Source organism: Gigantopelta aegis, chromosome 2 (genome assembly GCF_016097555.1).
Source record: "Gigantopelta aegis isolate Gae_Host chromosome 2, Gae_host_genome, whole genome shotgun sequence".
Lineage (NCBI taxonomy): Eukaryota > Metazoa > Mollusca > Gastropoda > Neomphalida > Peltospiridae > Gigantopelta > Gigantopelta aegis.
This window is the reverse complement of record NC_054700.1, coordinates 29,068,529-29,084,957: the sequence shown is the minus strand read 5'-3', so window position 1 is coordinate 29,084,957 and position 16,429 is coordinate 29,068,529. Positions and strand designations below refer to the sequence as shown.

The 16,429-nt window shown below is 38.3% G+C and overlaps 1 protein-coding gene across 1 annotated transcript in view; it reads left to right on the top strand.

The window, feature by feature from the left end:
* The first annotated feature begins 1,502 nt into the window (after positions 1-1,502).
* Positions 1,503-16,429, top strand: part of LOC121383527 (high affinity cAMP-specific and IBMX-insensitive 3',5'-cyclic phosphodiesterase 8B-like) — a 143,522-nt gene continuing 128,595 nt past the window's right edge. Inside the window, exon 1 of the mRNA XM_041513606.1 lies at positions 1,503-1,879. Within this exon, the coding sequence (XP_041369540.1) occupies positions 1,622-1,879 (258 nt within the window). The 5' untranslated portion in view covers positions 1,503-1,621. The remainder of the gene's footprint in view (positions 1,880-16,429) is intronic.

The window sequence follows — 16,429 nt, the reverse complement described above, 5'->3', positions numbered from 1 at the left end:
AGAGAGAGAGAGAGAGAGAGAGAGCCGAAAAACCCTAGAATATCTCTGTTCTGTACATCCAAAGAGTTCTCAGAAGCTCAACGCTTTTCTGGATCAATACTGAACGGAAAGAAAACCCAATCTTGCATCCTATCTCTTCTAAGGCCTTCTTCTTCTTATGTGTGCATGGGGTTTTGGGGGGGTTTTGTTCTTGATGGGTTTTTGTTTGTAACCCCAATCGTTCCTCACTCGGTGTTCGACTTGATGACAGCCCACACTGAATAAAACACGTGTCAATTGATAAGATAATTTCGGAGTGACGTCTCTGCCAGCGCGCTATTTGTAACTTGTTGTGTTACGTTGTGTTCCATACACTTGTGTGATCGCCCGCCCGCTGGGGCACCTAGCCAGGAAGGTTAGTAGCTATGAAGCCAGCACAGACGAAAACGGCATTGATTTTCTCAAGTGTGCCTCAAACGTGAATATACGACACGACAGCGCTTTCCTCCCAGACATGGGGTGTACTCCCACTTCACGACACGCTGTCTTCCCAGGCTGGTGCTGTACACGCACTTCACACGACATAGGCGCTGGCGGTGTGCGTGAACTTCACACGACATAGGCGCTGGCGGTTTGCGTGAACTTCACACGAAACTATCTCGTCACTGGCGGTTTGCGTGAACTTCACACGAAACTATCTCGTCACTGGCGGTTTGTGTGAACTTCGCACGACATAGGCGTCCGTCATTGGCTGTGTGCGTCAACTTCACACTAAAGAGGCGTCCGTCACTGGGTGTGTGCGTGAACTTCGCACGAAACAGGCGATGTGCGTGAACTTCACACGAAACAGGCGACGTACGTGAACGTCACACGAAACTATCTCACGTATCTGGCCGTAATACGTTAACATTGCACGAAGTTATCTCCCCAATCATCAGGTGTACGGATCTCTGTGGAATTGTTTTATTCGTCAAACTTGTGTTTTCGAATTTCACAAAAAATGTGTATTCCGAATGTGATGGTTTATTTGAATTTCGCACAAAATTATCTACCCAGTCAAGACCGCCATTTCAACTTCACAAAATAATTGTTTGCTGTGTCCAAGGCAACGGGATATTTACTACGACATCATATGAAATTTAGTTCGGAGTCCAGCATATTATTTCAACTTCATACAGTATATTGACGACCACATTGTTTATTATTAAATAACAATTCGTAGTCTACTGAGTAATAAGGTGTACGCAACTCAACAGTATATTATTTCGAACCATAAGATGTGTACGATGAATTCACGCGGAATATTCAGTATCAGAGTATAAAGGAAAATATTTTGATTTGGCAGGAAACTGTTTTTACTAAACCATGACCTCTAATTCGACTTTGCTGTGCACCGTTTTTTGAGTCATGGGGTGTACGCTTTACGAATTTCGTTTCATCATTTCAGGCTATACGCCGCCGACGTGATACGGAATTTGTTTTATTGTAAGAGAGATAGAGAGATAGAGAGAGAGAGTCACGGGCGGAGATGCACGCGAGCTTGCTTTTATGAGTTTCTGAGGGGTGGACTCTGAATTTACGGGAGGTAATTTTTCGAGTCATGCAGTGTAGGCCGAGCTTTCACGGGTCTGTCGCATGAGGCATGGGCTGCACTCCCAGCATCCACGTCTCTCAAACCGGAGTCGTTTACTGCAGGGAGTCGGATGACTCGAACTCCCCCCGTCCCTCGTACAGCACAGCCACCTACCACACCGCTCAGATCATCCGCACCGATATCACGGCCACCACGTCGGCCACGCCCCGCACAACATCGTCGTCAGGGAGTAAGGGCAAAGGCGACAGCCGTACACCCGTGGGCCTGTCCGAGGCCGAGACGCAAACCAGCCGAGCCAACATGAGGGTAAGTTCTCTACTCTTTCTGGTCTATAATTATCATGTTTTTATTCAAACTCTGTGTCCTCATCACCCATATCAGCAGTCTGACATTTTGTATTCACGGCAGATGTTATTTGTTAGTGTATGTTTATTTTTTAATTTAGGTTCTGATGACCGCTTATGCCCTGGTGACTAGAAACCACGACATTGTTGATGCCCTGGTGACTAGAAACCATGGCACTGCTGACGCCCTGATGACTAGAAATTACGGCACTCTTGATGCCCTGGTGACTAGAAATTACGGCAATGCTGGTGCCTGGTGACTAGAAATTACGGCACTGCTGGTGCCCTGGTGACTAGAAACCATGACACTGATGAATCATAGGACCTACCCCCCCCCCCCCCCCCCCTCTTCCCGTGAATGCGTACAAATTATAATATTTTATTAGATCAAGAGTGGGAGGGAAAGCACGGTAATTATTGTTATACCTATAGCACACCTGGTTGAAAAACACTTTTATTATTGGAATGGTGGACATATACATATTTTACTGCCTCCACGGCCGTGTGATAAAGTCTGGGAACGCCCAGTGACGAGACCTGTTAGTAGCGATATAAGAATCGATATAGGCCTATAGTTCAAAGTATAATTTGGAATTGTCTAAACATGAAACGTCGTAATTGACACTTTGTAAACTGATGCGATGTTCGCGTTATGTGGGAGGTTCTTTCAGAAACGTGTATGTATAACCGTATGCCTATTTCCGTAAAGATCTTGTCATAACTTCTGTTTGACTCTACCTTGTACAGAGATATAAACATTATTCAGTGGCGGATCCAGAAAATTCATTGGAGGGGGGGGGGGGGGGGGCAATGACATCTGACCGAAGGCCACAAATGTTCTGGTAAGGATTCCTCGGATTCTCCAACGTAAAAAAAGAAGAAAAAAACAAGAAGACAATTTAACTGTCGCAAATTTAGGGGGAGGGCGGCTGGCTCCACTCCTTAGATCCTCCCCCGTTAATGCGTTAATTGCTTTGTTATTGACATGAAATATTCGTGATTCTACTAATAAAAAATTAGAGCTCTATTCAAAGCTAATACCTTGACTATTCACGATTTGTTAGAACATCGTGGCATGGTATAACTATATGACGTAACGTCGTTCTCCACTGGTGCTAATAGAGTAAATATTAAATGACGTTTCGACTTGTTTCAGACGGTGTTAAGTGACTTTTACGAATTTTACACACGCTACTAATTTATTTATTATTGATACAAGTTATCCACCTTACAAGGATTTCTCCTATTTACAATGTACCAAAACAATATTGACAACTTAATATAGATGTTGAAAACAAATATTGTGAATGGAATTGAAAGATGAAAGAGAACAAAGCTGCCCCGACATTGACTATAGTTCGTCCCATCCCCCTACAAAAAAGTAGTTTTTTTGTAAATAATTTCAGTTTGGTTTGACGTAAGAAGAAAAGTAAAAATATTTTTGAAATAGCAAAAAAAAAAAAAAAAAAAAAAAAAAAAAAAACCCCAGCAAAAAAACCCCACCCCCCAAAAAACCAACAACAAGAAAGAAAACAAACAAACAAACAAACAAACAAAAAACCAAAACAATACAACACATTGCGTGCAATTTAGAAATCAGTCGACTCAGAAATAGCTTGTAGTATTAAAAACGCGTTCCCTGTGGGAAGGACTATAGATAAAATTTAATCAAAAATATTTTATTTCACAAATCGTTGTGTTTAATGTATTTCTGAATATAATGAAATATTTGTTTGTTACTATCGTCATTTAAATTGGTTCTATCATTTAATTGCTAACCATAGATTATATGGTACAAAAACATTTAAAGAAGGTATATTTGCTGGTTATAAGGTTTTTATTAAAATAAATAATTGTAGCTGCTCTAATAGCAATATCAATAATTACAAGATGGATCCGTATTAAGCCCAAAGCTGTATAAATCTGCATTTTATGTGCTATACGCGTCACTTAACCTAGTGTGTAAAATATCCCTTCCGCATTCCACATAAATGGAATGAAAGCATCCTGCAACCCACAGGTGCAACTGCTTTTTTAAAAGATGAGATTGGCTGACAATTTATAATTTCTAATGGCAATTCATTCACTAGATCAAATGTTGCATTTGAAAATTACAGTTTTAAAGGAACATACCCTAGTTTTTAAACACTAAGGAATAGTTTTGACTATTAGAGCCGTTTTTGATAACTGAAATCGTACTTTACTTAGATTTTATTGCTTAGATTATCCATACTTTCGAAGTGTTTTGGTCATCCTGGTGTTTTTAATACCACAAAATGCATTTCTCATATTTTTAAAAACGCACGTGCGTCTGAGAAGTAACAGTTATGGAGTCGAGTTTTAGTCGAGTTTTAGAGGGTATTTCACCGTTTCAAAGTCACAGACTCGTGTTACACTCACTTTATTCAAGTGTGTTACAGTTGTGTATATTAAGTAAACGTAGTGTTAATTTTCACAGGTTGAAACTAGGGTGTGTCCCTTTAATAATTTTGTTCTGTCAGATCGCATGGACATATCATTTTGGTTCCATAATCTACAGCTGGTACGTTATTCATCCCTGAGCTGTAAACAGTTTCCTAAAAAAATATAAAAATCGTAAACCATTTCATTCTGCCATTCATTATTTTGAACATTTGTTTGTTTGGGGTTTGTTTGGATCTTTTCTTCTTTTGTCTTTCGGCGTTTGGAGATGCGAACAGTGGGCCTGTTATTATTCTTGTTACATCAAGGCCAAACAAAATAAATGTCTGGTCTCTGGTTAGCGCGCGCGTCGATTTTGACCCTCATTTTTGCCAGGTTTTTCTTGCTATGACATAAAACCGCATTATGAACCAAAATGCCATAGCACATGAACTAGAACGTTTAATCCGATTTCAGTTTAAATATGCCCCTTATTTCGGTATCAATTATACCCACCTTTTTCTGTGCAATCCATGCTTTAAAAAAAAAGAAGAAAAAAAAGAAGAAGAAAGAAAACAACAATTCTGGAACATTAATCTGACTAGAGACAGATTGGTGGTTTTTTTTGCCCAAGATGGAGTTTTTTTTCTAGATTTTCCACATCAAATACAGAACATCCGTCCCAAACGTCAGGGACCCATTTCACTAAACATCGTAAGTTGACGTCTGCTACTAGCAGTTATACTGGTTGTGCGTTTACATGTGTTTAGCGTCTATTTCACGCAGAAAATTACATCATTACGGAAGCTGGAGTATTTTAGCGACAAAAGAAAATGAAATATGTTTTCTTCTAACTATATTTGTTGAACTATAATAGTAATAAAAATTGTGGTTTAGTCGTAGATTACGTTTACGTGCAAAACTAGGCTTACGGTGTTGTGTGAAATTTGGCCCTGGTACTTTTTTCAGTACTGGGCGTATAAACGTATATATATATATAATTGTGCAGTTAAGTAGGATTAGTCTATCTAGAGAATACTTATATTTGATGAGTACCGAAAACAATAGATGAACCTTATTCTTATATTATGCATGCGTTTAGTCCATTTTGAATTGTTTTTGGTCATTAATCCTTAAAGGGACATTCCTGAGTTTGCTCCATTGTAAGATGTTTCCGACTACTAAAATAGTTCTACGATTAAACTTAAATATTAAATATATTTTCTTGTTTAGAATATCAGTGTCTGTATATTCAATGTGTTTCTGGTCGTCTTAATATTTCTAAGAAGCCCAAACTGGATTTTGTCTTCAAATAATTTCGTACGTAAGAAAAAACTATGTTTTAGGAAATAAAGGGAAATTTAACCTAGTACAAATATTAGAACGATCAGAAACACGTTTAATATACAACCATTAATATTTTATGCAGCAAAATATATTTGAAATGTAATTACAATCGTTAAAATGTCTCTGTTACCATATGTTTGACATCCAATAGCCGATGATTAATAAATCAATGTGCTCTAGTGATGTCGTTAAACAAAACAAAACAAACTTTAACTTTAAATTTATATTGCATTTGGCATGAAATGTTGATGAACAATATGATATACTGAATAATACCTAGAGTGGATATCCTATACAGTTTTAACAGTGTATGTCAGATATGAAACCCGCTGCAGCCAAATGTGCGACATCTGGTGAGCATGCAAGTATGCACAAGGGCTCTTTTATTACGCTTTCCTTAGCGAGACACACAGACAGACAGACATATTCAGGCCCCACCCTACATTTTGCCAAATTAACCAAATGCTAATTTTAAAACATAGTGGCTACTACATTTTGTTGTTGGCTAATATAATTTTGTATAAATTAGCTCTTTTTCAACCAGGGGCGGAACGTAGCCCAGTGGTAATGCGCTTGCTTGATGCACGGTCGATCTAGAATCGATCCTCGTCATTGGGCCCATTGAGCTATTTCTCGTTCCAGCCAGTGCACCACGACTGACACCTCAAAGGCCGTCGTATGTACTATGTGAGACGGTGCATATAAAAGATCCCTTGCTATTAATGGAACAATGTAGCGTGTTTCCTAAGAGTCATCGTCAAAATTACCAAATGTTTGACATCCAATAGCCGACGATTTATAAATCAATGTGCTCTAGTGGTGTCGTTAAACAAAACTAACTGTAACTGTAACAAACAGATACGTGTTTTTTTTTCAATGATATTTTCAATCATGTTCAAGAAAATATTCTTCATATTTAAAACATTGGCTGAAATGAAATCATTTCAGTGTGAGACCTGCCTATGTTATGTCTAGCCTGATGTTCACAATTATAAATACAGAATATAAAAGAGCACGCAAGCCATTTCCTACAGGAATTACGAGAGACTAGAAGTACTTAGATAAAACTAGCCGTAAGGATATATACTCACGGGAAACAGAAAAAGAAAGAAATGTTTTATTTAACGACGCACTCAACACATTTTATTTACGGTTATATGGCGTCAGACATATGGTTTAGGACCACACAGATTTTGGGAGGAAACCCGCTGTCGCCACTTCATGGGCTACTCTTTCCGATTAGCAGCAAGGGATCTATTATTTGCGCTTCCCACAGGCAGGATAGCACAAACCATGACCTTTGTTGAACCAGTTATGGATCACTGGTCGGTGCAAGTGGTTTACACCTACCCATTGAGTCTTGCGGAGCACTCACTCAGGGTTTGCAGTCAGTATTTGGATTAAAAATCCCATGCCTCGACTGGGATCCGAACCCAGTACCTACCAGCCTGTAGACCGTTGGCCTAATCACGACGCCACCGAGGCCGGTACACGGGAAACACGTCATGTGCATTTGTTTACACCAACAGGCGGGACGTAGCCCAGTGGTAAAGCGCTCGCTTGATGCGCGGTCGGTCTAGGATCGATCCCCGTCGGTGGACCCATTGGGCTATTTCTCGTTCCAGCCAATGCATCACGACTGGTATATCAAAGGCCGTGGTATGTGCTACCCTGTCTGTGGAATGGTGCATATAAACGATATCTCGCTACTAAATGGAAAAATGTAAACTATACAGATATTTTTTTAAAATGGAAATAAGTCAACTTCGTGTATTTTAGATGATAAATTGTATATAAAACCTGTCGGGGTTTGGGTTTGTTTTCATGCAAATGTAAAGAAAACAAGGATTGAATAGGAATTAAATGTAAAATTTGCAAAAAATGTAAGGTGTAAACAATTAAACGGGACTATAATACATCTAACAGTGTTTGGTGAAAATATTCATGAAATGAATACGAAGTAAAATTACAGTAAGATAGCTGATATTGATTTGAGTTCCAAAATTTGTACACACAACTGGTTTTTGGGCGCGAAATGTTTTAGAAAGTGACAATTCTTTAGATGCGTGACCACTGCCTCTACAACGATTAATATAACTTGATGTCGGAGTTGAATACACTGTACCGGCATCGGTGGCGCCGTGGTTACGCCATCGGACTATAGGCTGGTAGGTACAGGGTTCACAGCCCGGTACCGGCTCCAACCCGGAGCGAGTTCTTAAGGGCTCAGTGGGTAGGTGGGTGTAAGACCACTACACCCTCTTCTCTCTCACTAACCACTAACCAACCAACCAACTAACAACTAACCCAATGTCCTCGACAGACAGCCCAGATAACTGAGGTATGTGTGCCCAGGACAGCGTGCTTGAACCTTAATTGGATATAAGCACGAAAATAAGTTGAAATGAAATGAATACATTGCGACGGATCTTCTGTGCGGGTTTTTCAATACAGACACAAAGACCGATTTACCTACTACCAACTCATCTGTAGGGGAAAACAGAGGTAACCATGTGCCTAGGCAAATAAGTATTAAGTTGTTTACGTATCAACAGGTACCCGCACTATACCCCGACTCCTACGTATATTATCATGTACAACTGTAATAATCTGTTCATTTAAACACGCATATGCATACATGAATTAGTACACCTACATGTATATATATACTACACAACAATTATGTCCACCGACCAGAATACAATAGAATCGATCTTTATTATCACTAAAAAACCCAGATTCTTTTCTAGTGTTATAATAAAATAAACGAAAATCTTCCATTGACGTAATAATAGATTACTTTTACTAATAATAACTATATAATATTATATATCAGTTTTATGTCGTATATATTATCAATTTATTGTCAAAATGTTGCTTTAGTCCATGTACCTTTTGTGTATCCTGTCTCTTTGGCAATAAAAAATGTTATGTTATAATATGTGTTTGAAAGAGAAAGCATGTTTGATTTCCAAACTCCTTTCCCTCCACCACCAAACAAAAATGAAAATAGAACAAAAACGAATATATAGATGTGTTTACTAACACAGAAATAACTACAATTAGAATCCAAGTTGGGTTGTTTTTTTTTGGTTCACCATCCAAAGAATAACAAAGCGTGTCTATAGTCCGTTCCACAGAGAACGTCTTTTTTTCATACTGTGGAATTTACTAGAAGTTATTTATTTCTGAGCCGATTTATTTGTAAATTGCGCACAAAAATAGTATATTTTGGTCATTTCCAAAACACTTTTATTTGTCTTCTTACGTCAAACAAAACTGAAATTATTTACAAGAAACATTTTTATAGAATGATAGGACGGACTATAGGCCTACATTTATTTGGCTTTTTATAACTGGCAAAAAAGGTGTGGCAGACCCAAGAAGCAATATATTGGGTGACAATGCCGACGATTTATAAATATAAATGGTGTTAACCATATCTACGAATAATACTGGGTCGAATTTGCGGAGCTTGTTTTTAAGCTCTGGAAATGCATGTACTAACTTATACGCGTGTAAGTAAAAAAAACAGGCTTTGTAAATTCAGCATTTTATGAGGAGTGCATTGTGTCAACTGTTATTTCATCGGGCCAATACAGCCTGCCTCGGGCTATTACAACTGTCCTTGGACCTATAACAAGGCCAATATGAAAACATCCATTTAATACCATAATATTAAATTCCTGACTTCTTACCAAGTTTGAATTAGGAAACATTTGTACATTACTTTAGAAGATTAGCAACAAGCAGTATGACGAGTGATGGTTGTGGACATTTTGGAACGGCCACGTGTGGTTGTGCTGTCCTGCCCGGAGACAATTGTTTATAAAAAAAAAAAAAAACCCCACCCTGCTGCTAATCGACTGGGGTACCTGTGTGGCCTCAATGGGATTCTTCTTTATCACTCGAACATGGGACTTTTAGATCACTCTCATCTTTATTTTAAGCTCTCCCATTTTCGCCATTCGCGGATGATGACACTAACAGCGACGCAGCTATGTTTTTCTGTTGTTGTAATTTCAACAGTTATGGAACGGTGCCTAGTCCTTCGCCTACGATTCAATAGCCATTTTAATTTTCCCCATCGGTGGACCCATTGGGCTATTTCTCGTTCCAGCCAGTGCTCCACAACTGGTGTAACAAAGGCCGTGGTATGTACTATCCTGTCTGAGGGATGGTGCATATAAAAGAGCCCTTGCTTCTAATTGAAAAGAGTAGCCCATGAAATGGCGACAGCAGGTTTCCTCTCTCAGCATCTGTGTAGTCCTTAACCATATGGTCGACGCCATATAACCGTAAATAAAATGTGCTGAGTGCGTCGTTAAATAAAACATATCCTTCTTCTTCTTTCTTCATTTCAATTTTATATTATGATTGAAAGCCAAGACAGATCGAACATTAACCTCAAATGTAACCGCAATCTCATGATTCGCCTTCTACTCGTTTTCGTTCAAAGAAAAGAAACTATTTTCTGTGACGGACAACATTAAGGCGGAAGGGTAATAAGTGCACAATAGAGTGTGAAACGGTGGGCAGTGATATGAAGTGTTCTATTGCGGAAAGCACTGCGGGACCTTCGTGTTCTTTATCATAAGCTTTCTATTTGGCAAGCTGTCGACGAAAGGAATTAATCAAGCAAACGAGTAAAGCTGTGTCCACAATGGCATCGGGTGACCCCTGGCAATACTGCGTGTCTACGACACCGAGAATCTCGGCTGATTCCGTCGTGTCGTCTTTCCCGCGCACTGAGAACACCATCTCAACAACACCTTTACACGGTCACGACTCGAAAAGATATATTTGGACAAACAAATGTGATGGAATCATTTCGATTCCATCCAGAATTAGTGTTACAATGTTTACGTGATACTGAATTTTATTCTAAATTTTAATTCTTTCTATCTGTGATATTTTTTTATTTTTTTTACACAGTCTTTTACACTGTGTTTTTATTTAACTGTTGAATTTTTATATTGATGTTGATCATCACTTTGTTTTTCCCCTTATCATAGTTGGACACCCAATAGCCGATGTATTTTTCGTGCTGGGGTGTCGTTAAACATTCATTCATTCATACGGTCACGACTGGCTCGGTGGACCAAAGTTATGAAGCCTGTTTATTTAAGTTATGAAGCCTGTTTATTTAAGTTATGAAGCCTGTTTGTTTAAACACAGATGTTTTAAGCATTGTAAATAAGTGAAGAGTTCATTTCCAAATCACAGTATATCCACTTGAATCGTTTAGAGAGAAGAAAAAGCAAGTATTTTTGTTGAAACATGGCGAATTGTATATCATACGAAGCAGAGTTTTAAAAGGCTGTTTAATGGAAGTTGAACGCGTTTTGACGGATACGCTGTTGTCATGTTGCTGAGTTTTTACTAACATCAGTATATATTCACTACTAACTCCAACATTTGGAAATAGGTGTATATCGTTTTCTGCACGAACTCTTTATTATGTAGCTTGACGCGTGTAAGACTAAAACAGGATGTGTAAATTCGGACCCAGAGATTAATCCAGTACCGTCCACCCACATAGGCTGTTTATCTTTGTCAGGTCCAGCGTGCCTGTCTCTTGTAAGTGCGGAGGGGCGGCTAGCCCAGTGGTAAAGCGCTCGCTTGATGTGCGCTCGGTATGGGATCGATTACATTGATTCGAAGTCTCTTTTTTTTTTCTTCATCCTGGTGTTTTTAATATCACAAAATGCATTTCTCATATTTTTTAAAACGCACGTGCGTCTGAGAAGTAACAGTTATGGAGTCGAGTTTTAGTCTATTTGTAGAGTGTATTTCACCATTTCAAAGTCACAGACTCATGTTTCACTCAGTTGTAACTTTATCCAAACGTGTTACAGGTTTGTAGATTAACTAAACTTAGTGTTAATTTCCACGGGTTGAAAAGAGAGTATGCCCCTTTAAACTACGCGTCCGGTTGAAAGCCGGAACGTGGATGCGAGATCAGTACCTAAGACTGACGGCTTATCCGAGAACGGGTTACACCAACATTTACATATCTTATTAGCTGTACACTTTCGTTAAATTATACTGAACTGCACTCAAAACGCATCAGTTAGATCTGTAGTTGTTTTAAAAAATATACAAGAAAAGCCCACCTGATTTATACTGAACTGCACTCAAAACGCACCAGTTAGATCTGTAGTTGTAAAAAGAATATACAAGATAACCCCACCTGATTTATACTGAACTGCACTCAAAACGCACCAGTTAGATCTGTAGTTGTAAAAAAGATATACAAGAAAAACCCACCTGATTTATACTGAACTCCACTCAAAACGCATCAGCTAATTTGATATAACTGGATGTATTCCAGTAGGCAATATATAGCAAACAAATTATCTACAAGGGTTAGGGTTATAGTGCGGCTTGTAGCAACCTCACGCACGCAAAAAAAAAGAAAAAAAAGAAGATAATAATAATAATAAAAGAAATAAAAGAAAAAAAGAGACAAAAATGGATCGTGCGTTTTCAGTGGAATTCAGTATATTTCCCCTCAACATCATGATATCATTTCTGAGTGCTGAAAATATTACTGCAGACGTATTTAGCAAATTGGTACTGGAGTGGTTTGAGGACTGCTTCAAAAGAGATGAAATGATTATCTGATTTGAAACGGCAACTGAGTACAGGAAAGGAATGCCCGATGGCTGATCAACAGATTGTTTTCTTTTGCCTTGATGTAAGAGACTCGCTGTCGCCCCATAACGTATTCTTTTTATTAGCAGCATGGGCTTTGATAGCACCACCACGTACATGTACGTGCGTGACATGCCCGTTGGTATGCCAGTATGAAGATTTGATTGATGTGAGGAAAAACAGAGAGCTCGTAAAATAAACACAGGGCGCTCATATGAGGAAAAACAGAGCGCTCAAACGAGGAAACACAGAGATCTTATAGACGGAAAAACAGCTGATACGAGGAAAACCAAAGCATTGATATGAGAGAGAGAGAGAGAGAGAGAGAGAGAGAGAGAGAGAGAGAGAGAGAGAGAGAGAGAGAGAGAGAGAGAGAAACCCCTCAGAATTGATACCAGGAAAAAACTGAGTTGATACGAGGTAAAGCAAGAGTTTGTACGAGAAAAAACACAAAGTCTGTTCTTTCGTAGTATTTTCTTTGACATCCTATAGCCGATGATTAAAAAATCAATGTGCTCTAGTGGTGTCGTTAAGCAAAACAAACCTTTCGTGATATAATTAATATATATCATGTTTGGTACGTCATTATAACATAATTTGAAAATTTGTTTCATCACTGTTGACTTTACCACCAATGCAGTAAATAACTTAATAAAACTTAATCACCTTTATTGTTATTATTGTTGAATATGTATCCATAAAAATTACATATTAATGGAATTTCGAAAATTCATGTCGTTAGTGTCGGCTATTTTGCTATAGAAATGATATGACACAAAAAGAAATTAAGTATTTCCATGACTAAGGCCGTGATTTATGCGTGTTTTTTCTTCTTCTTTTTATCAGCACCCGCTTTTGCACACGTTATCAGTCTTCCGTCAAATTCGATTGTTTTCAAATCAGTTGGTGCGAACGGACTGGCGTTGAATATGTAGCTACAGAAATATTGATATCAGTCAAATTATTTATTTCCACTATTCGTCTCTTGAAATGTGAAAAATAAACTCAGCATCGGTGACTTGTCTCAATGTCTTGCTGTATAACTAGATCACAGAATCGATTATAAACGAGACCCACCGCAGATATCATCACTTACAATTTGTATTCCAATGTTTTTGCAAGGCAATCATCAATACATTAATCTAAAGCGTAACAAAAGCCTCAATTATCGAAATATCAATCACTTAATATCGCCACGACCTTTCAGCGCTATAATAACGTCGAGGATAAAAAACCAGTTTTATTATCCCAAATTAATCGCAGTGATTTGGACAAGACCAACACAAACTAGCTTCCTCAGATGTTTCTTCTGACCTGAAATTATGATCAATAATCGATTTTTATTCATGGCAACAAAAAACCCCATTAGAACCAAATAACCAATAACCCTAAAAAATAAATAAAAAATAAAATAAAAATCGAAACAAAAAGAAGAAAAAAGATAATACATCGCAATATAAAAAAAAGGAGAAAAATAAGTAACAAAGTATGCTTTTTCAAGGATTCATGAAACCAACGAACTATTCAATGGATAGTATACTGAATTGTTTTATTTAAGGGAAGGGACATAGCTAAGCGATAAAGCACTCACCCGGTGCGTGATCGATCTTGGATCGATCTCCGTCTGTTGGCCCATTGAGCTATATCTTGTTCCAGCCTGTTCTCCACGTCTGGTATAACAAAAGTCGCGATATGTATTATCCTGTCTGCGGCAAACTGAATATAAAAATTAATGATCTATTGTTGCTAATTGAAAATGGTAGCCTATGACATGGCGTCGGAGGACTTCTTATCTCATTATGTTTGTATGACGCCATATTACCTTAAATACAAATGTGTTAATTGTGTGGTTAAATAAAACATTTTATTTATTTATTTAGTTTTATTAATTTCATTGTATTAATTTATTTAGTTTCTTTAATTTAATTTATTTTATGTACACTTTCGTAAACTTCAGTGTTTATGGACAATGCTCTCACAAATATATCGATAATCTGCTTTTAGTGGGGCTTAAAGGCATACTGTCACGGATTTAAGGACCTTATTTCTCTAAAATTGGATAATATATAAAAATTACATTAACTGTTGGAAACCAAATCTAGCTATCGCATCACCGTAACTGAACCATGATGGAGTGAAATTCATGTCAACCTTCTCGGCAATTTTAATTTTTGAATTATGGACCATTGCCATAATTCAACTATTCTTTTTTACAAAATATCATTAATAAATGGAGTATGGTGGTTATGAAGATGGTTGAATAAAGTACATTTAGGGACAAATCAAATTATCATTGTTCAGGTACTACTTTGTTAGACCATTAAATAGATCAGTGGTCTGTGACAATATGCCTTTAATCCAGTGACTATTGCACCTTTATGATCTGCGTTTAGTGGGGCTTAATCCAGTGCACTATCGCACCTTTATGATCTGCGTTTAGTGGGGCTTAATCCAGTGCACTATCGCACCTTTATGTTCTGCGTTAAGTGGGGCTTAATCCAGTGCACTATCGCACCTTTGTGGTCTCGCTTTGCAGTACGAAATAACACGCACAATCGTAGCTCGAGTGTCCTCTAGCGGTATTCTGTTATATGTGAGAATAACGCTAGAGATCATTGTGTATAATACTTTGGAAATCGTCAACAACCAAATGGTAGGAACTGTATTTGAAATACGCATATTTTCCCTAAATCTGATGCCATAGACCTTTAGTTCGATTATTCCCGAGGCGAATCATAACATTAAACTTGCATGTTGGTAACCGGTATCGACACTAGACGAAGACGCCCGACGCTGACGTGTGACAAAGTGTGTGAAGACGCAACTCGACTGTCGCGCACTCGACTCGGGAATAATCGAACGAAAGGTCTGTGGCATTCGATTTAGGAAACAATGGGTATTTCAAACACAGTAGCTGGCTACCATTTGGCTGTCGACGATTGCCGAAGTATTACACACAATAATCTCTATCTGTATGTGTTCGGCGAAACGTAACCCAATGGTAAAGCGCTCGCTTGATGTGCGGTCGGTAAGGGATCAATCCCTGTTGGTGGGCCCATTAGGCTATTTCTTTCTCCAGCCAGTGCACCACGACTGGTACATCAAAGGTCGTGATATATACTATCCTGTCTATAGGATGGTGCATATAAAAGATCTCTTGCTGCTAATCGAAAAGAGTAGCCCATGAAGTGGCGACAGCGAGTTTTCTCTCTCAATATCTCTGTAGTCCTTAACCATATGTCCGACGCCATATAACCGTAAATAAAATGTGTCGAGTGCGTCGTCCAATAAACCATTTCCTTCCTTCTATCTATATGCAATAGAATAACGCAAGAGGACACTAGAGTTAACACACTCGATGCGATGTTGCTTAGAGAGCCTAAGAGAGCTGTGTGAGTTAGCCAACTGGAGCCAATTTCATAAAACATCGTAAGTTTATGTCTGCAGTTATGCCTCGCATGTCTTTGGTATCTATTTCACAAAGAAAAGTACATCATTACAAAAAATGGAGAATTTTAAGGACGAAGGGAAATGGAATATGTATACTTCTAACTATATTTGTTGTACTACAACAGTAATAAGAATTGTGGTTTAGTCGTAGATTTATGTTTACGTGCAAAACTAGGCTTACGATGTTTAGTGAATTAGGCCCCTGGCCTTTAAATAGTATCGACATTCCCCGTAAACTGATCTCTCCGTTTATATCAACACTCCCCTTAAACTGTTTATATCGACATTCCCCTTAAACTGTTTATATCGAGATTACCCTTAAACTGTTTATATCGTCTTTTCCTTTAAAATGTTTTATCGACATTCCGTTTAATACGGGTATATCGACATTACCCTTAAACTGATCTCTCCGTTTATATCGACATTTCCTTTCAGCTGATCATTCCGTTATATCGACATTCCCCTTAAACTGATCTCTCCGTTTATAATTTCCATTAAACCGATCTTTCCGTTATATCAACATTTCCCTTCAACTGATCTGTCCGTTATATCGACATTCCCCTTAAACTGTTATTTCCGTTTATATCGATATCATCCTTACAACTCTGTTGTAGCTGGAAGTGACAATGCCCCTTTAATCCCTTCGCCCCCGACATTA